At 45.7% G+C, this 21,898-nt stretch overlaps 1 protein-coding gene and 1 long non-coding RNA gene across 3 annotated transcripts; one reads left to right on the top strand and one right to left on the bottom strand.

Annotated features, from left to right (window-relative positions):
- Positions 1–676: 676 nt before the first annotated feature.
- IHO1 (interactor of HORMAD1 1) lies at positions 677–20,730 on the bottom strand. Its single transcript, XM_057405546.1, has 7 exons — positions 20,543–20,730; positions 13,212–13,371; positions 12,413–12,570; positions 10,572–10,620; positions 9,844–9,931; positions 3,001–3,104; positions 677–1,956 (listed from the first exon to the last, which is right to left on the bottom strand). The coding sequence occupies exons 1-7, from the start codon at positions 20,596–20,598 to the stop codon at positions 694–696; spliced, it is 1,878 nt and encodes a 625-aa protein (XP_057261529.1). The 5' UTR covers positions 20,599–20,730; the 3' UTR covers positions 677–693.
- LOC130597221 (uncharacterized) lies at positions 4,881–10,635 on the top strand. Of its 2 annotated transcripts, none has more exons than XR_008971696.1 (3): positions 4,881–4,940; positions 8,055–8,189; positions 9,825–10,635. It is a non-coding gene; the product is annotated as an uncharacterized LOC130597221 (long non-coding RNA). The 2 variants fall into 2 exon arrangements; XR_008971697.1 differs by lacking the exon at positions 9,825–10,635 and adding an exon at positions 9,523–9,642.
- Positions 20,731–21,898: the final 1,168 nt, after the last annotated feature.

The following is a 21,898-nucleotide window of genomic DNA, read 5'->3' on the forward strand; positions in this document are numbered from 1 at the left end:
TTGGCTCCCATTTGGGACCACTGCCCTTGAGAAGTGCACACTGGAGAATTCCTTGGTTAGCCAAGAGATGTGAGAGGCAAATCATTTCCTGAGTTTTCTGAAACCAAGAATTTTCTGCTTGAAAGGAGAAGAAACGCAATAACTGATGAACCCGAGGTGGTGGGATTTGGGTTTCCTCAGCGAAACTTGTTCCTGTCCAAACAAATCTGAACCTTACTGATATTAACAAGAACAATGAACACTGTTGCTGCCTGGGGAGCTCAGAACCTGAACTCTTGAGACACACAAACCAGCATAGAGACTAAGTGAGAAACAGCAGAGTAAAGCCTCTGGCCACAGAGGGATTATTACACCTAGCTGGAGAGTTTCAGGCAGGCCTCAGTGCTGAGACTGCTTGAGCTGCTCATCTGTGCTCTGCCTTCTCCTCCCTGGTGAGTGTCTGGGTCATACTATGTAAATATGACTGTATTTGGAGCCTAGGGCACCTCTGCTGGGAGCAGGGAGCAAACTAATACAGATCCCATTGGCTTTCCATGCTAAGGGGGAGTTTCCCCTTGATCCCACGAAGTCCCTTACAACAAAAGTGGGCAATAACACTTCCAAGCATCCAGGCACCTTGTTTCTGATTAAGCAGGTAGCACTTGCAAGGATAAACTGACGGCACTGAGGACCCTGAACAGGCAACAAAACCCTTCAATCAGAATAATCACTGTCAAAAACTAGAGAGCAACAGCCCGTGTTCTGCTGAGGCAGCGCAGCAACAGGATAGGGCTTCTTGGTGCTTCCAGGGCTTTGGAGGCTGAAGCAGCTCATCTGTTTTTCACCCGTGGTGCTACACAGGGAAAAGGTGTTCTCCTGAGGTGAGGAATCCAGGAGGTACCTTTTCACAATGGAAACTTTTTCTCTCTTTTGCATTTCCAAGCTTCTCTTTCTCTTGTCTGCAAGTTGCTGCAGGCTTTTATCGGAGCAGGGCACTGGTGGGAAGTGCTTTGTAAGCCTTGTCTGAGTGCTGAGGACCTGCTGGTTGGGAGCTGAGCTGGAGCTTCCCAAATTGAGAGCAACCTTGTACCTGGGAAAGCCATTTTTTCTGGAGCTCTCCAACTCAATAGTCCCATTTGCCTTCCTTTGCTTCAGCCCAGCCTCAGCACATCGGGAGAGCTCACCTTTTCTCACAGCAGGGCACATTTTCTTCTTTCCCATTGCTTTATTCCAGGGGATCCTTCCTTGCTTCTGCTTCACTCTGTTCCTTACAGCTGCATTCTCCACCTCATGGTCCATGTTCCAGTTGCTGTCTCTTCTCCCAGGCACATCTTTCCGAAGGTGGGAAGCTTGGGGCGGCCTCTGTCGCGATGGCATCATGGGTTGGAACCCTCGAGTGCTTCTCCTGATCGCCTTCCTCAGTGGAGTGGGTAGAGGCACATCCTGTGGTGCAGGACAGTGCTGCTTCTGATGCCCTCCCAAAAAGTGACTGTGAGGGCAGCACATGCAAGGGTGGTTGACACATCTCTGTGATTCCGAACTGTATTTCACCTCCTGCAATGAGGAGTGTTCTCTACACACCTCGGCAGCACTGGGGCTGACGTTCCCTTCTGAGGCTGTGTTTAGGTCATCTATAGATGTGCCATCCCCAGTGACCTGGTTCCTCGTGGGGGAACCTCTGTGCTGCTCCCCCTGTCTCACGCAGGGGAAGTGAAAGGGACCCAAGGGGCTCTGCTCATGCAGAGCACAGAGCTGGCATGGGCCAGGAGAGGTCTGGGAGGAGTTATCAGCCATGGCAGGGCGGGCTTTGGCAATAGAAATGAACGTGTGCAGCTCATCTAAAGTGTTAGGGAGCTTCAGGAAGCCAAGTTCTTCACACAGCTTCAGGTGCTGATCTCTCAGCTGAGCTGGCAGCGACTCCAGACCCTCCTTCAGCAGCTGGACACTGGATTTCACATCTAGAAGTTCTGCATCTTTCTGGGGAAGCAGCAAGCAGACCACAAGCAGTCAGCAGCATGTTAAAACGTGCAAGAAGAGTATTTAAATCAGAAACTTTAAGGTACTGTGTGTCAGTTAGACCCCTTAAATTGGGTAATTGAACCAAAAATCAGCCATTTATATCTACTTGTGTAATGCATGTTCTCAAACTAGATTCAGATTAGATATTAGGAAGTTCTTCCCTGTGAGGGTGCTGAGGCGCTGGCACAGGGTGCCCAGAGAAGCTGTGGCTGCCCCATCCCTGGCAGTGTTCAAGACCAGGTTGGACACAGGGGCTTGGAGCAACCTGCTCTAGTGGAGAGTGCCCCTGCCCATGGCAGCAGGTTGGAACTGGTTGAGCTTTAAGGTCCCTTCCAACCCAAACCAGTCTGGGATTGTAGGATTCTATGAAACTGTCCCACAGAAGTGAGAGGCTGGGATTGGGGCATACCCCTAACCCGGGGTGTGTCCTCTCTCCCAGGAGCACTGCCTCCTCATGTGCTGGCATGACACATCTTTGCCAAAAGCAATTTGTGCAGCAGGGCCTTTAGAGAAGCCCAACCTGTCCAGGAGCTCTCTGACAGGTCGCTCTTTCACCACTGACACCTACTTGTTCTTTTTTCACCTCTTCTTTCCTCTCTCTGGGGAAGCAGCCAGCTGAAGGGACAAGGCACTGCACCTCTGCGAGATGCTCTCCCGTCACAGGCACGCACTGCACCACCTCCTCCAGTGAAGGCATGTGCCAGCGTGAGGAAGCAGTGCTCCATCATCACCACTTGCCACAACAGGGCACTGTTGGGCTCCCCTCTTTCTCAATCAGGGTTTCATCAGAGCTTACAGCGCTGTCAGCCAGTGCTCGCTTAAGCATCAGTCAGTATCTAGCCTAGAATTAGCATTTTAATGTCTTTCCCCCTTCGTTAGAACAGGAACAGTCTACTTTATAACCCACCATTGGAAGGCAATCTAATGTTCAGTTCATATTTTGTAGAAGTGGGAGAAATCCAGAGCAAAGGCTCAGAAAGAAAGGTTAATTTCTGCACTTACTGCTGCGAGTCTCCTCTCCATCTCCAGCAGCGCCTGCTCCGTTTGGCTTTTGTCTGTCAGAGCTTTCAGCACCAAACCACACTGACTCTGAAAAGCATCTTGCACTAAACAGGGAAATCAATAAAAACCCATATTTGGTCTTTCATTTGTAAATGTGAATAAAGCACTGTCAATACTATCGCTATTTACTCCACGGCTCGGCATGAGATACTTCCCTGTGCTGTGCAACCATAGTGATTTGCCTGCTGAGATCTCTCTGAGCCCCAAGCCATGAACAATAGGGTGGATGTTTAATGCAAAGCACTTGGAATTTATAAGATGGTGAGCACAGGCCAAACCTCATTTACTGAGCTCTATTAATATGGCAGCTGGAGATGAAAGGCTACGTGAAGCTGCTGAACTTCCTCTGCTCAGTGCAAGGATGAGGCTTAGTTGTCTGCCAGCTGTACAAGAGGCACAGCCAGAGGGGGACCCCAGTATAGCTGATGCACCCCAGTATAACCAGTGTTTGGGCAGCTGCAGCTGAAATACTGTAAGGTTGTGAGGGCCATGGCAATGTCCTGTGGAGAGGGTTTCAAATTGGAGCAAGATGCTCTTGTTGAAAAACTGATCAAAAATAGGGATTTGTGCTGTATGATTGGACAATTCCTGCCCCCATGCAGCTGCAGTTCCAGGAACCACTGCTGTGCCTAATACACTCCAGCCAGGAATGTGGTTTACAGCCTGTGTGGGGATGAAAAATCCTTAGCAATCTTACAGAAGTCTTCCTTTAACGTCATAAATTAGGATGGAGAGAAAGAGCTGTTCCCTAAACATTCCTGAGAACAGGCAGGAAGGTGTGTCCAGATGGTGTGGCTGGGGTGGAATGTTGGCACAGAACAGGATCCAAAGCGTTCCTGCTAAAACAAAAGCATTGCCAAGCACACGGGCCGGGATGACTGAAACTCCGGAGTCCTGGACTAGCACTGAGCAGTCAGAGTAAACCCCACATTTCAACAAGTGGCTACAAGAGCTCTGTGATTTATTAGTCCTCTTTCACTACAGACCCAATGTGTTTGATTGACTTTGGTGTTGGTGGAATTGAGAGCTTGAAGCTGTTGCTGCACATGGAGTATATCAGGGCACCTCTTGCCCCAGAGACTTGTGCTCCCAGGCTGCACAGTGCTCAGGATCACTTCTCCTGCCCAGCTATTTTCATTAAGCTTGCAGGGACTTAATTATCTCGGTGAGCTGTGCCCTCTGTCAGGCTCCAGGTGGAACTGGTTAAAGAGCTAAAAACTATTAGGGAGAGGCAGGCAGAAAGGGATTGTACAGGCTTTGCTGCTGTGAGAAAACAGGGGTGTTTTTAAAGGGTACATTTGGGAAGGGAGAAAGAGATCTGAGCAATTATGGGATTATTGGTTTGTTCTCACACTGTGCAGGGTTTTAGAATAGATTTTAAGGGAAAGAGTACTCAAAGGCATGGGGGAAAATGGAATGAAATGGAACAAGGTTTTGTAAAAGGCGGATTGGGCCTGACTAATGTAGTGCATTAGGATGAGATAGGTGATTTCTTAGACAAAGGCAGTGGCCTTGCTGCAGACACAAATAGAGCTTTTCAGTGGAAGCTGTCATGTAATATGAAAATAAAAAAGCTGAGAAAAATTAAGTGATTAAGCCTCAGTTAAAGGGAAAACATCAGCTCTTGGGAAGGGTAGCATGAGAGGACAAGGCAGGTATGGAAGGTGCTCCTCAAGGCCTCCCCATGGGCAAAACCTGCTTAAAATCACCTGGGTGCAAAAACCTGAAGGCATTTAGGTAATTAGAAGGTAATTAGAAGACATGGGCTCAAATGCCAGCACCAGGGGCTGTGCTGAAACAGGGCAGTGTGGTGGGATACAGGCTTTGGCTGGTGGGGAGTGCTGGAAGTCCCTGTACACCTGTAGCTGTCCTCGTGCAAGGTAAGAGATTGAGCATGGACACGTGCAGAGGAGAGCTAGAAGATAATGAAGTGCTTAGTGATAATCTCCTCTTATGAAAGGAGATTGAAAGTGTATGGCTTATTCAGCCATGCGCAGCAGAGGTGTCTGGTGGTGTGAGGCTGGAGGTGCTGTGCTGTTGTATAGCACAGCTTCTGCTTAAGAGATGCTGCTTTGCTGAGAGGAGATGTATTCTTTGCCTTCATATGAAGGAGTGATGCTTGGGCACAGCATAAGCTGTGAGAAGGAGCCCTCATCCTCACATGCATCGAGTTAAACCACCTCCTAGATGTAGGTTTGGGGGGAATTTCTTCATTTTCTCAGGGTGTCCATCACCACATGGCTTTGCCTTGTTCTCTGTGGGAGTGTGGCTGATTTCTGAGGATTATCTGCACATATTTCAGCAATAAGCTCTCTGCTGTTGCAGGCAATTTTCTTGTATTTGCTCTTGCACTGCCGTTTTTAAGCTTTTAGTCTTTTGCTCTGACAGATTAAGACTTTTTAACAAATCACAGGGGGAAAGCTGTGGCTTGCAGAATGGGTTTGTAGTGGTGGGGAGAATGTTTGAGTGGGCCTTCAAGACCTTTGGTTAGACCTCAGGGCTACTAGGAGCCTGAGAGCAGGGTTTTACCAGCCTTATCCTAGCCTGCAAGCCTTTAAAGGGGAGGAAAACAGCAGGGACTGTAGGAGGAAACTCCTTTCACATCCCTTCATCACCTTCCACTGTGCCACAGTGGGGCTATAGGAAGGCCAGCAGCAGCGAGCTCTCATTAGCTTGCTGCTCTTCTCCATTCACTTAATTTTAGTGTAGGACTATTTTTATAACTTTACTGTTTCCCTCCCCTGTCTGTTCTCCTACAACATGGTATCCTCTGACTAAAAATAACCCTGCATCCACTGGGCTTGTGATCTGCACATAGGTTTGACTCAGCATAGCATGCTGCAGGCAAGTAACTGGCAGCCAGGCTTTTGAATGCGCTTCGTTTGTAGTGTAGGAGTGTTCTGCAGGATAAAACCACTCTCAGCACAGGGGAGGGGCATTCTCTTTCCCTCCCTGGCTTCCATACCATGAGAGTGTTCAGGCTTGTCAAACCCTATTAAAGAAAATAAAAAATGAACATTAGTCTAAGACTTAAAATATAGGGATTGAGGTGACCAAATGAGATCAGATTAAGGAGCCTGTTAGTCAAGTCTCTTGTCTTTGAAAATGATCAAGAACAGCTCCCTCAGAGCAAGTTTCTCCCAAATAAACCCTGCAGCAGATAGTTACTGAATAACTTGATCACTGAGAGAAAGCCTTTACTCCATTAATGGGTGGTTTATGCACAGACTTGTGCCTCTCAAGGTATTTAAACAAAGCAGTCTTTTACACTGTGTTTTGATTTGCTGTAGCATGGTCTTTGGATGCTACTTGTTTCCATTAATAACCTAAGGAATGTGAAATCTGGCATCAGATAAAATGCTGTAGGACCTTGGGATAGGTCTGCCCCCCTGTGCTGCAGAGGGCTCCCCCAAATCAGCATGCATTCCCAGCAGCTGAGAACTCTAGTGAAAGCAGTCAAAGAAGGAGCCAGAGCCTCCCAGCCCAGGAATATTAAATAGCAACTCTTTCTGATGCCTATCTATCATCTGCAGTTCGTCCTAGATTGGCACTGTCAGTGCAGAGGCTTTAAATAACACTTTGGAGAGAGGTTGAGTGCAGCAGGGGAATAGGAGGTGGTACAAACCCAGTGAGACGTGAGACAAGACAGCTGTGGGGCTCAGCCTAGTGCTGTGTTTTCTGCCTGGGCAGTAACTGAGCTGTATGCCAGTGAGTGAGACATTTGGGCTGTCACAGCTGCATCCTGTTTGGATCATTGCCAGTCACTGCACGGCTCATTAGCAGCTGCATGGGAAAGGTGTTTCTTTTATGAACTTTAAATCTTGGCTTTTCAATCCATACAGAACTTAAATCCCAGACTGGCTTGGGTTGAAGGGACCTTAAAGCTCCTCCAGTCCCAACCCCTGCCACGGGCAGGGACCCCTTCCACTAGAGCAGCTTGCTCCAAGCCCCTGTGTCCAACCTGGCCTTGAACACTGCCAGGGATGGGGCAGCCACAGCTTCTCTGGGCACCCTGTGCCAGCACCTCAGCACCCTCACAGGGAAGAGCTTCTGCCTCAGAACTCGTCTCAGTCTCCCCTCTGGCAGGTTAAAGCCATTCCCCTTGGCCTGTTCCTGCAGGCTCCTGTCCAAGTTTCTTGTTGGCCCCTTTAGGCACTGGGAGCTGCTCTAAGGTCTGAGGAGTCTTGAAACAAGCCATGTTTGAAAACTGCCCACCAGGTCCTGTATTTCGTCAGAGAATTGCATCAGCTTCTACCTCTGTAAGGGTCATGTTGCACGTTATTGTGTCACCCTTGCTGGCAGGAGCACCAGAGGATTGCCTGTGAAAATGCTGGCTGGGAATATGCTTGTTATTTGCAATGGAGTCAAGGTGGTGTGGAGGACTTGGTTGTTAGGAACTGTCACAGCTGGAACTGCCAGACAGCAGGAGAGCAAAGCTGTTCTGGGAGGGCTGAGTTGTGAAAACTGGGATTTGTATGGAAAAAAATAGAGAAAGTTTTGCTAGAAGTGGGGGTATATAAATAAAATGAGAAAAGCATAACAATCATGAGTTAGGGGACCTGAAACCAGAAGGAAAGAGTGATGATGAGCAGGTAACTCAATCAGGTGGAAGAACTGAGGGCGTGGGGTCTGCTTGCCTCTCCCCATCCCTGTGCACAGCACACCAAGATGTGAGCAAGTAATAGAGCAGCTATGGGAGCTACTTGGGCAAACACTGCCTCATCTGCAGTGTCAGACACAGCTCCATCCACTGTGTGCAAGCACATATGGACAAACACTCCATGGAGAGCACTTTTTATAGCTCTTCCTGCATGCCAGACCAACAGCATTTGGAAATCTGTGCTGAAAAACATTGTCTGTTTTGTTCTTGCCCACTGGCTCTGAAGGCTGCCAAATGTCTTGCTCCCCACTGCTATAACTGCAGCCTGCCATACTCTATAAGCTTTTAATGAAGAAGGGATTGATTTCAAGTTCCACCTTTCTTTGTTTTGCAGATCTGTTTCATGGTCCTGGTGTGCTACTTCTTGCCTTGAAAAGAGCTTCTTCATCTTCTGCATTCCTCTCCTACATGTGAAGTCTTCTGCTGCCAATGATTTACTGTGTCTCTCCCATGTCACCCACATCCCAAGGTACTGTATCATCAGCCACTGTCATTCCGTGCTTTATCAGCTCTGAATGTAGCACATTATCACCTGAGTTTAGGAAGGGAATTGCCTCAGTTGGGATCTTTTCAAGGCACTAGGGCAGGTATTTATTTAGTGGGAGCTTAATTACCCATTGCTGTGATAGAGTCAAATGGCAGCATTTATCAGCAATTAAGCAGTGACAGATGAACCTCCCCTAAATATAAAAAGAACAACATTGTGGAGCATGTGATGATTTTCATTATAGATTCAACATTCTGCAGCATGATACATTGCAGAAAGAGCCAATTTTTCTTTTCAATTGCTTTGAAAATCTAGCAGCAGGCACCTCGGGGAGGCTTCTCATTTCATTCAAGGCACATTTATTTAAAATGAGTATGGAGAAGAAACAGGACAGCTGAGTAAATGGTATGGAATGAAAAGGGGGAATTGTGAACAACAGATTTGATTTTCAGTGCCATGACAACAATTTCTGTGTACAAGGTGTATGAAATCAGGCAAAGTCCTGTCAGAGAGTGGGTGAGTTGAGGTGCTGAAGGAATTGGGAGATGGGCAAATGCATAATGGGAAGCTTGGGCTGGCCGAAGCAGACGGATTCTTGCTTACATTAAGGTCTTGTTGAGAGCACTTGCCAAGCACAGCAAGGGAGTGTTCTCGGTATAACAGGATTGGTATTTCATATTTCAGACTATCACAACCTCCAGCAGAATGAACCAGGCTCCACTCTTTCTGCCTGAGAGGACTGTGCTGACTTAAAGGGTATCTGTCAAAGCTGTGCTTCGTGGAAGCTGCGTTTGACCACCCAGTAAATATTACAATGCTTTTGTGAAGGTCTGCTACCTTGATCTCACAAGGTAAAGCATGCGCTGAAGGGTTCTTCCTCTTGCACAGAGGACAAGCACTGAGCAATGTCCTGACAGGGTGTTGATAAAAAAATCACACCAGCATTAAAGATTAATGCCCTCTCAAAGGCTCGGGCATAAGCCAAATTAGAAACAATTCCTCTGAAGCCCTTTCCCTCAGCAAAGACTGCTGTGACAAGCCTCTTCAGAGACAGGGCTGTTCTAAAGTGGTTTACACTGCTGGCTTTATGGGGAGATCACCTTTCTGTCATGGCAGTAGCATGCTTCACTATCTGCTTCTTGAGAAATGAGCAGTACTAGTTTTGTTCATATCTAAAATATGACCACTTCAAGCCACAGAGAGGAGCAATGGAAGGCTTCAAACTAACACATGAAAATCTGAGAAATCCTGAAAAACTGAAACTGGATACTTGGGATATAAATATCAAAGTTATTTTTACTGTGTTTTCCACTAGAGCTCCACATAGTCTAAAAATGATGATACTCCAGGCAGAACATGAAAACACGGAAGTGCATTTATCTGTGCATGGTATCTAACCACGAAACACCTAAGTTCCTTGACACAAGAGAGCAGAGAAAAGGAAAATATAGCAGAGCAAGAATAGAAAACCAGACAAGTCCATGCGATGGATAAGACTCATTTGCTCTTCTCCCTTGGGAAGAGCAGCTGTGAGTGACATGACCTGCCTAGTTTACCCCCTCTTGGAGACAACACGCTGACATTCAGCAGTTTGACTGTGCCCTCTGCTGTTAACAGAAATACAGAAAGGACTTGCGTGTCTTGGAGATGGTTTCTAAGTGAGCCAAAATGGATTTGTTTCTTGAATCAAATGTTTCTCCAAACTGGTCCAAGCATCCTTGCAGCTGCAAAAACAAAGGTAAAGGGAAGAAAATTAATACATTGCCCTTTTTTGGTGTCAAAACCACAACCCCAAATGCCTCAGAATAACAACTGTAACTCATGGAATGGAACTCCCTGAAAAAAGTGATTTATCTGTTCAGCTTTAGTTGCAACCCCAAAGGAGATCTGGAATGGCTTATGAAATGTTGCAGACCTCTTAAGAGGTTGCAAACTAGAGATACTGATCTGTAAAATAGCACTAATAATTACATTGAACAATTATAAATATGTTAGGGGGAAGACCTTTACCTTCACACAGTAAAGCCACATTGACTTATTCCCAAGAGTAGACTGTTTTCTTCAGGCAGAAGGAAACAAGAACTAGTATCTGCAGACATTGCAGCCATCACAGCCTGCTCTTGCTCCTGAGACCCAGAGAAATCCTACTGCTGACTTTGAGGCAAGGCCCTAAAGACCTTGACCCTATGGACAAGCCACAGAGACAATGGTCTATATAAAAACCCTGACAGCCATTGGTTTAAAGTATTTGAGTGCTCAAGACAAATAGTGTAATAATGGAACTAGCACAGTAAATGAGAGAAGGTGAATGTTCTGTAGCATTTCTAGCTCATTATTCTGCAGTCTGAATTTGAATTAACTTACCCCTTGAAGCTTGTCTTTGATACTGGAAATAAAGGTGCTTAAAACCTCACTAAAATGCAAAAAAAAAAAAAAGGAAAAAACAAAACCAAATATAAATCAGACATGTATGTTACTGAAGTAGACAGAAATTGAGAAGATCACAGTAAACATGAGGCATGAAACACTGCGAGGCATGAAACACTGCAAGGCATAGTGTAGTGCATAATATAAGCACAGAAACATGCTTACTTTGGGGGGGCGGACGGGGATGGACACTGTTTGAAGTCACCTTATTTGTTTTAGGAAAGCATGGGTTCTGATGTGTAGAGTAAGGAAAAACCCCTCTATATACCATGTATGTTTATGTCATGTACATGGAGTTGGGTTTTTAACTCTTCCATTTTTGGCCTAGCATTTGTGCCTCTCTCAAGAGTTTTAGTTGGCATTTCCACAACTGTCCCTTAGGTGCTGGGGTGTCACCACAGCTCTGTCTGCTCTGGAAGGACACAACCTTGGCGAAGGTGACATGCCAATTGCTGGGATACATGGATGTTGTACTTGAATTAAATATCTGTGGGAAAAGCACGGGAAAAGCTTCAGTATCAACAAAGCCCAAGCCAGGAAGAACAAATACTGCAAATCCTTTTCTCCTGTGGTCTCTGTTACCCATCCTTTTAAGTTGAGTGAGCCTGTGTTCATGATTAACCTACCAAATCCTAAGCAAAGTGATAACATATTTCCTCTCGGAAGAGCCTGGTAATTTAAAATCAGTCCTTTAGTGATCCAAATTGCAACAAGAAAAAGGTGGAGGCCAGGTAGAGTCTAGTTATGAGAATTAGGAGGGCTTTCTGAAAGCTTCTTAGCCTTATGGAAAGGAAGATATTAATTTGATTAGTCAAACTTGCAGGTGATACAAATTGATAAACTGGGAGAGAATCTGGAGCGTAGGAAGGAGCATAATTAATTTAAAGAAGATATAAAGGATAATTAAACGATAAAAACTATTGGTTCATTTCTCCTAATTCACTTACAAAAATCCTCCTCTTCTCCAATAGGCACTACAGAATCAACTTCACCTTGTCAGAAACAGTGCCCATTGCAAAAGAGCAAAGGATACATAGCCGGATTTGATCACAGGTTTTAATAACAATGCATTTCACTTCGGATATTACATTAGAAAATGTACAGTGCTAAGAATTATTTATAGGTGCACTGGGAAGTTTGCCATCTTTCATTTCTGAGCTTCAAACGGTTTGCTTGTTCCTTAAGGTCCTTCTGGGCCTACTTGACCGTTTCATTCTTAACATCTGACAAAGAGCAGAGGCAAACCACAGGGGCACGTTCCACTTGCCTGTTACCAAACCACAGGATATAAAAATCTTGTTTACAAGTGAAATTCTAGAGATATGTGCTGATTTTAAAAGGGATAATCATTTCATCTTCTGCTGCACACAAGTATGCTTGGCTATCTCCACTTTTGGCCTAAATGCAAAGGCTGTGCTCAGAGCCCCTTCAATCAGTCCCAACACAGTGTATCATTTGAGAAATATGGGTTTTCACAGAGAATCAATAGCGAAAATCCCCTGCTGATGAGATAAAGAAGGACAAAGGTGAAGTCAGGTTAGAGTTGTGTTGTTCGTTGTGGTTTATGGCTGAGTGCGTTACATAAATCACATTGGAAATAAACCCGATTTTCTTATCCTGTGGCTCTTTCCAATCAGAGATTGTTTAAAACCTGAAAAGATACATTTCTTGGAGAAATATGCAGCTCTGTCATGTATGACTTTGAAGAGGGGAAGAAGGAGCTGCAGGGAGTGCTAACCACCAGCACAGAAAGGATTTCCAATGGACGCTTTACATACCGATCATATTTGTCCTTTATTTTGTTCTTATTCACTTCAAAACTTTCCAAGATATTTTTCACTCTTCCCGCACCAAAATGAAGTGGAGCTTTTTCTTTTATCTCTTCATCAAATAACTGTGGTTTCATCTGGTATTTGGTGAAAATACTGGGCTCGCTCTGTTGCACAAAAGGAAGAAAAACTGTTGGAGTATAAAAATAACCAGAACATTCATTAGGGGAAAAAAAAACCCCACAAACATTTGTTTCTCGAGTGCTTTGCATACAGGTCACAGTGATTGGATGTGACAGATTAGATTGGACGAGATGATTAAGAATTTCATGAGATTATGCCTCACTTAGCATGCCTGGTTAGATCAACTCCCTGTGGAACTGAGATCCAGCCCAAATGCCTCCAGACTCAGGCTTTTCTCTCATTTTGGGCATTTTCAGTTGGTTACAATCATAAGGTGTGCAGATTTTCACTCTCTGTATGATCAATACAGAGACTATAAATGAATCCCAGTGTTTGGAGGCAGGAGCAACTCCTTGGTTGCTCCAAGCCCCATCCAACCTGGCCTTGAACACTGCCAGGGATGGGGCAGCCACAGCTTCTCTGGGTACCCTGTGCCAGTGCCTCAGCACCCTCACAGGGAAGAGCTTCTGCCTAAGATCTAATCTAAATAGATAGATATATAGACAACGTAAGTACCAAGTTATCTGACAAGACTAGAACTAGTTACCAGTTGGTTTTAGCATTTTCCATTGACTTTGAATGGAGGCTGTGTGCCTGCATGGGACTGAAGGAGGGTGAGACTCACATCTTGGGAGTTGTGCTGTCCCGGCTGTGTGCCCAGCTCCAGCAGAGCGGCTGCTGGCTGCACATTCTCTGGGCAGAACTGGGAGCCAAAGAGCAGCTGAGAGTCACTCAAACTCGAGTAGTCACTGGGAGCGCTGCTCCGGATGGAAAACTTATTTGACCTGCAATGGGGCAGAGTGGGTTGTGAATGGGTATTGAGCAATTCAAAAGCCAAACAGAATTCCCTGCACAACCTGCAGGAGCCATTCAAGCGTGACCCACACCAACGTGTCCATTTTCACTCTACTGTTCCTCTAACTGTTAAATAATGTTTAACAGCATGTGGTTTTGTTACTCAAAGCCAACAGGTTTATCTTAAACTGGGTACAAACACAGTGTGCGAGCTCTGCAGTCACCTTGCAGGTTTAAAGTGTTTCCCCAGCATGTCCTACAGGCAGAAGACCAAACCCAGGACTGACCAGTTCATCCTACCTGCTCTGCTGGTCAGTGTTAATTTAAGGCACAGTGTGGGGTTTGCCCCCAGCAAGTGCCAGGTTACTCTCTTGTCACCATCTGGATAATAATTCTTGTTGTAGTTCATGCTGCTTGGTGGATTTGGAAGGCAGTTCCAACTGAGTAAACCTTTCTGACTGACAGTTGATGTTTCTTGGGCATATATTCTCTAGATGCCTAGAGTCTGATATGCTGGAACAACAAATAAATGGGTAGCATATGGCTGGACAAATTGATCTGGATTGTCAGAAATATTTCAGATGTAATTATGTACTACTCAGAAGTTCTTTGTTTTCCCCTGAAGGCCTCCCAGATGAACCTTTTCCAGCCAGCCTTGACTTTGTGCTGTGTTGCTCTGATTCTACTTCTCTTCAGAGACACAGCTTCTACTGCTTTATGGACTAGGCTCACGGCACAGGACCAGCTTCCCTTAGACAAGGGTTTCCCTATGCAGCTGCACCATTACTTCTCATTGTGTCAGGGGCTGGTTTTGGTTCTTTGCTAGCAAAGATACAGACTCTTTTCATTCTTCACATGATTGCTGTTCCATTGCTCCACATCTGCGAGGTCTGATGGGGTGCTAGGTCCAAATGTTAGAAAAGCTGGACCAGGTTTATACTCTCAGTTCTTGCTGGGTTTTAAGCTATCAAAATGGAGAGGTGTGTTGCTGCCTTTGGAATTACAGGACAGTATCAATGAAAAGACTCTTACACAGGGTTTTCTTTCCATATCACTTCATAGAAGTAAAGAAGGAACAGGAGACTAATTCAGGCGTCTAACAAAAGATGATCACCACAACAGTTATTAGCAGTGACATGTCCCGTTAATCCCCGGTTTTGGAAGGAGCCCAAACATCACATACACAACAGGGCAGGGATTTAGTAGCAGTACTTGAACTGCTCAGTTTCCCTCTTTATTATTTAATGGTGCCAGTGACAATATCGTATTAAAACTTTTGGCTTTAAGCTCAGTGAGTTCACTGAGCCGCAGGCAAAAATAGATGAGGTATGTATGGGCCTCTGGAGCCTTAAAAAGCCTGAGAAATCTATCTGAATTCAAAGCTTCTCCCTTGATCTGTCTCTGGACCCAAATCTATTAAGAAAAGAACCTGAACACAACTTTCACCATCTCAGATCAGCTTTGTGAAAAACCCCCAAACTTCTTAATCCCCAGGCAGTACCAGGATTAAGAGCACACGGGCTGCTGTGTCTCTGCATAGGCAGAACCTCTGCTTGCATTGTATCACATCTCCTGCACCAGTTTTCTAAATCCTCCTGTCTTCCCAATGAAAAAAGCTTCCTCTTAGTTTAAGGAAGGTTTTATAATCCTTAAGTGCTCCACTGCCTTGTCAAACTGCCTTTGAAAGTGTTTGGCATGACATCCTGCAACCTGCTCATTTTCTGGGTTCCTTCACATTACTTAATGCCTCAAGTACAGGAATCCTGTAACAAAGAGTTTTGTGATGGGTATTTTGAGGAGAATTGAGCTGAGAGGACTTTAGGAGGCAAGTGACTGCACAGGCTCACTCTGCACTGACCCTAGGACCAAAGGTGGCTATTGGCTGCTCTACAGCCTCTGTTTTCTGTCTTAAATCCAACTATTTGCTGGTTGATTTAGAGACTAAATTTCCACTTCTGGAATTTAGGAGGAGAGATGAAAGAGATGTCTCTTTTGAATACACTCATTCCCCTGAGCAATGGATTTCTTTCTCCCTTGCTTCATTAACAATTCATTTACTAACAAGACCATCTAAGCCTGGTCAAGGTGTGGCCCTGGTGTATCTCCCTATTCCTGATGGTGAGGTCAGACAAGTGTGATCAGGTCTGTGACCAGATCCATGTTCCACAGCTCTTCTCACCACCTGACCATTCCCTTCAGGATGCCTGAGCTGCAGGGATGCACGCACCATCCTAAATATAAACCTGGAGGAAACATCCTAGATATATAATCCCAGTTAGAAGTCCCTCCTAGGTGATGCAATAGTTTACTTCAGGAGAACTTCTAGCTTTCTGCTAGCATAAGACATTCCCCAACTCCTTCATGCATTTTGTGCCCATAATGTTTCTGTATATGTATCTCCAAATTAGACACATAAGGCAAGTTATTGTCAGCCCCAAGAAACACTAAATCATCCTCTGCTGACTGGTGGAATGGTTTCTTTTTCCCACCTAACTTCATGCAAGGTACTGGAATATTGGCAACCTCAAAGCTTTCTGTAACATGAGTGCGATCTAAAAGCTGTGTAGCCCCCTGCGTATGTGGGGAGTCAGCTGGTTCTGTGAAGACTCAGTTTCCCTGTTGCCAGCAGGAATCTCCCCTCCACAGGAGAAGTTTGATCTTTTGGGAGCTTCTTTCATTCCTCCTAAGTTCTGATTGTCACTTCCATATATTTTAGCACAACCATAACCAAATATTCACCTTTCCTTCGGGGTTCTGCCTTGCCCCCAACCAGCTGTCAGATACAACCCAAGAGAAACACAGCATGAGATAAAAACACCTTCTTCTTGTGTTTCCTACATACTTCTAGGGGCATCAAACAAGCTAAAAATGCATGAGGGCTTATCAGTCTTCTCTGTTCTTTGGATCCATCCTCATTTGCCAACAGTAAGGTTGAAGAATCATTTGGAAAAGCAAAGTGAGCCTTCTCCAGTTTGCAAAATAACATCTATTGGCAGTGCTGTCATGAGGGATTTTGTTTGGTTCTGTCATTCCCACTGAACCTGTGCCAGCATCCCTCTCCTTCCCCAGCACTGTGGGTGAAGCTCACTTGCACCTTCCTAACACATTTCTTTACAGTGCAGTGAAGTCTCTTTCCCAAAGAAGAGATCTTTTTCTCCTCGTAGTAATCTTGAGCTACTCAAGATTCTAAATCAGTGCTATAAAGTTCCTGTTCTGATTCCCCTCCAGGAAATTTCCCAGCTCTTTCTGCTCTCCTCATGGAGTGACCAGGGCTGCAGCACAACAAATCCAATTGAAATTCTGGGAGCTGCTGTTCACCTGCTTTTCCTCCTGGATTTAATCTGTATCTATAGGAACTGGCTCTGGCTCTGCTGTGCTGTTCTCGTCATCACTACTTGCTGCCTGCCAATGTGTTCAGCAAATGGAGCTTTAGGTACAGAGGAGCTTCAGCATCATGGGGCCTGGAGCACCTTAAATCAAGGAGGTTTAGCTTCCAGCCATTTGCCACCCCTTCACTGGGAACAGCCGCAACATAAAATTGTTATTCTGCTTCCTGCCCTCTGGAACTGCATGACCTGCTTGCTGCAGATCATGTGCACCGTATCCTGAAAGGAATGTCTACATACAGATCTTGGCACTGACCCTAATACATGAACCACAAGGAAATCCCTCTCAGTTACTCAGCTCAAACACTGCCTCCAGTTTCCAGATTTCAGGCTTAAAGCTCTTCTGGTCTTGTTTTAATTCCTCAAGGTCATTTTCTATGTTCTATCAGCCATTCCATTATTCATTTGGCTGTGATTCAACACTGCCCAGACATTCCTCACCTTGGAAACTGTGTTAGCCTTATGACAAGAGATGCTTGCCTGTTGCAATGACTTACAGAGACTTTTCCTTAAGAGGAGATTGAGATTTCCATGGAGCAGTCCTGTTTACTTATGCATAATGTATCCCTGACCATATTAAGAGTTAGGCATCGAGAGAAAGAGGGGTTTCTTTGCTTTCCCCCAGCCTCAAGCTGTCCTCCATAGCCCTGGTTTCTCTTTCTTCCAGGGCTCAGGATTTTTACAGCTGCTCTCCTGGTCTTTTTCCTGGCTGTCTCCATTTTCCGCTTATTCTGGGGCCATAAGGCAATTTCAGAACACATGGCCCTGCTGTGTGGGGTGGAATTTCATGGGATAATGGATTGCATGAGGTTGTTGTATTTGGAAGTTTTTTCTCAGCAGCAGAAATAAGCCATAGGTGGTAGTAGCAGCCCATGTAGGCCTTAACTTACAGCACCCCTTTTGAATGCCTCTAATATTTTCATCATATACTGGCCTTACACACACTTTGGCAGGCTTCCTTTGGAAGTTGATGTATTAGTAGCTTTTATGCCTTTAGCAAATTGCTGTATCTCTCATGGGACAAGAAAATTCTCATAACTCCCATTCCAGATAATAATGTATCAGTTTCTTTTTTCCTATTTTTCATTGTCTTTCAGTGCCTGGAGGTTGCCTTCTCATTTCCAGTAGTCTCCTTTACCATGCCTGTCCGCTACTGGTCCTTCTCATGTCTGATCTGATAGCTGGTACATTCTGACCTGCAACATGAAGTCTAAATAACTTCTAGGTCTCGAGCAAGTATTTAACCCTTTTTGCTCTTCAGTTCAATTTCTTTCTAGTGAGCTTCCTTATCACTACATCAGTGGGTTTTAAAACTAAACAGCAGTGGGTTGTTTGGCTTCTGTTGCTCCTGCAGAGATGTTGACTCCAGTTCTTACTGTCACTCATGGTAGCACTACAACAGCAACACCCTGAAGGCAGGTCTTGTGCTCAGCTCAGGGTCAAGGCCAGACGTCCCTTCCCCTGGGAGTGCCTGGCAGGTATTTATGGAGTGTGAAAAAGTTCTTTCCTCATCACACCCTGCTGGTGCTTATCCAGTTGGTAAAAGACTGATTGAAGCATCTCTGCTGTTGCAGCTGCTGTTCTCACATCCTCTTTCTTTCCTGCCCTCCTGGCTGGGCAGGCAGCAGCGCTGCTCCAATGCCACACATTCCCTGTTGAAATCTGGCATTTCAGACCACAAAAACTCTGCCTTTGTTGAGATGTTCAAATTGAGTGTAAGCTTTCTCCACTGTACAGTTGTCATTCTATCTGTGTGCCCCTCTCCCACCTTCTTAAATGGTTGGCATCCTGATGTTAGTGTCCAGCTAGATAACCTTCCCTCTGCTGCATCTCTAGGACCAATATTAAATCATATATTCATACCTAAAACCAGGTAAAACAGAGACTTCTTTTCCCCCACCCTATTTCTCAGGCTGCTAGTGGTTACAGAGCAGCACATGTGTGTCTGACAGATAACAAATAAACCCCAGAGCAGTCTGTGGCTTGTGCAGAGCCACTGCATGAGGGTGCAGCATCACTGGAGCTCTGCATTTCCTAGGGACCGGATAGCAGCTGCTCTCAGATGTAACACCCTGACTCAAGCTTGCACAGAGCTCACAGCGTGATTCATACCCTACCTGGATTATACACTGATTTTATGTTTCATCCTTAAAGCTCCATCAAAGACAGTATTCTGGGGATTATACAGCATACCCTGCTGTGATGGGAAAGGGTTTCAGCAACAGAAACAGAGCCAGGGAAACATAATCAACACCTTTTCCCTCCATTTCAAACACACACAAACATGTGCTCCTATGAGTAATAATTTTTGCCTTTCTAACAAGCCAATTCTCCTCCCGAGAACCTTTTCCCCCTTTTTAGCTCCTCTAAAACCCCAGCTGCATTTTCAGGGACATTTTCTGCCCTACTCGAGCCTTTTGAAGTCACTTGCAAAAAGGGATCCCTGTCCAAACAGGCACCTGTATGTCTTAGACTCGTTTCTTTTCCTATTGCGTGACTACATAGAATGACTTATATAGTTAATAGAAACATATATATAAAAATATGTAATATTCCATGTTATTATGTATAATAATATGTATTTTTATCTATTCTCTGAATCCCCCTGCTCACTCTCTGACCAGAAAGAAAGCCACAAGTTCTCAAACTTACTGAAAACACAATTAAAAGAGAAAAGAAATCTGCAGGTAGCAAGAGGACAATAGAATTGCTCAATGCATATTTATAAAGACAAACCCACGACAGATATAAACATGTTTTTCCCTACATTGCTTCCCCTTTGGCCCCCACAGCTGTGCAAATTCGATTAATTCATATATATATATATTTATAATGGGCCAGGAAACCACAATTATGTTTTCATTATCATCCATCATTGCGGTAACGCCGGCCCAAGGAGACGGTGTGACTGAAACTGTGAATTTGAGCAGCATTTAGTTACGTCAGTGTGTTATTTAACTAACAGAGGCTCGGAGGAGCAAATCCATCAGTGAGCTTCAAACCAGGGATGGATCTTGCTGTCTATTTAGCTGTGTGATGCAAAGGGTGATGCTCTGCTGTAGAACATAGAACAATGTCCGCCTTACGCACTTGCTCCCCAGATGTTTACATCCACATAATACTCGTCGTTTCACTCTGTGTTGTATTTGCAGGGGGTTCTGGCTGCTCCATGGGCTCCAGCTGGGTAAAAACCACCCCTTGAGCCATGTGTGTGAATGCAGGATGTGGAATAATGTGGGAGTTACGTAACGTGGAGCAGTATTGCAGATCACTGTTTGCTTTATCTGCACAGGCAGATGGAGATGGAGCAGTTCAGTTGTCTCATTAGAGATCGGACTAATGGGACTGCCCTGTAGAACCCAGGGAGCAGCTTTCATAAATCCGGCAGTGGTGGATCTATGGCAGGATGGGAGCAAGGCAGGCACATGCAGGGTCATGGATTACACTAATTAACCACCATTAACTGGTAATCAACCACAGATCAGTTTAGATGTGCTTCACCTGGTCACTTTCAACCCAGGGTGTTTATATACATTATATATATACATCTCTCCTCCCCAGGGTGCAGCTTACAGCCATGCTGGGGTTTAGATTCACAGTGATGGTGAATCTATGGCAGGCTGGGAGCAAGGCGTGACACACACAGGGTCATGGAGTAGGCTGATTACCCACCATTAACAATACATCAATTCTTACCTGCTTCACCCCATTGCTATCAGACGCACCGGGTGTTTACATACATTATACATACATCTGTCCCCCCTCCATGGCTCACCCGGTGGCTGTCGGTGTGCTCAGCATTTCCTTGATGTTCCAGACGTTCGGATTCATGTTCTCCCCACAGCCGACACCCTCGCTGCAAGCTCCTGGCCCTCACCTCTGCTCCCGCCTCTCCTACCGCATGGTGGGCACGCAGCCACACTGCCCTGCAGCAAGGAGCGGGAAAGGGATGGATAAGGATGGATAAAGATGGATAAAGCCCTGTGTGGGAGGAGAATCCCCTTGTGCCCCCACACTGTGGGGAGAGCCGGGAGGGCCCAGCCCTGCAGGCCCAGCCGACATGGCAGCCCCAGGGCTGGGCCTGGTGCCTCTGCATGGGCCCAGGGTGAAGACCCCAGGCTGGGGTCCATGGATCTCACCCCGGGGCTGTGGATCCAGCTTATTCCCAGCTCTGATCTCTCCCCAGGTCACTCATGGCGGGCACACAGCCAGACCCTTCCCTCTGCTTGGGAGCTCGCTCACGGGGACATCGCTGGGCAAGGGGAGGAAGAGGAGGAGCGGAGCCTGATGCACTGAGGTACGCTCCCATGGGAGCATGGAATGGTTTGGGTTGGGAGGGACCTTAAAGCTCCTCCAGCTCCAACCCCTGCCATGGGCAGGGACCCCTTCCACTGGAGCAGCTTGCTCCACGCCCCTGTGTCCAACCTGGCCTTGAACACTGCCAGGGATGGGGCAGCCACAGCTTCTCTGGGCACCCTGTGCCAGCACCTCAGCACCCTCACAGGGAAGAGCTTCTGCCTAAGAGCTCATCTCAGTCTCCCCTCTGGCAGGTTAAAGCCATTCCCCTTGGCCTGTCCCTACAGGCCCTTGTCCAAAGCCCCTCTCCAGGTTTCCTGTAACCCCTTTAGGTACTTCAGCCTGGTGGCCATGGAGCTCATTTACTTCACATCCAGAGGCTTGTGTGGTCTCTCATGTAAGCACCTCTTAGAGAGACAGAATGATTTAATTTCATCCATTAGAAGTATGACAGAAATAACCCATCCTCTAAACACTCTGTGGAGAAAGTTTCTCAAATATGGAATCTTTCCCTTGTGCTCTTGTATCCTACATCTTCAGGAATGGAAAACGGGCATGTTTACTTGCCTGCTTTTTTAATCCTTTAGTTCAAAACAGTCCCAAAACTAGATGAAATGCTTGGTTGCTGGTTCTAATACAGCACCTTATGAAGTAGAGTATATAGAAATAATGTTGATATAAATTCATGGGTAGATTGAAGGACTACTCACATTCCCCTTTATGCTCCTTTGGCTTTAGTATTAAAGGGAGCCTGGAGCTCAGAGGTGTCAAAATAATGGCTTTCTTGATGTATGTATCTGGTTTCCCCATCAAATCCTGCAGGAATAAAGCTTTT

The sequence above is a fragment of the Pezoporus wallicus genome, unplaced genomic scaffold (genome assembly GCF_028554395.1).
Source record: "Pezoporus wallicus isolate ANWC-B61680 ecotype Strahan unplaced genomic scaffold, APGP_CSIRO_Pwel_v1 contig_9450, whole genome shotgun sequence".
NCBI lineage: Eukaryota > Metazoa > Chordata > Aves > Psittaciformes > Psittacidae > Pezoporus > Pezoporus wallicus.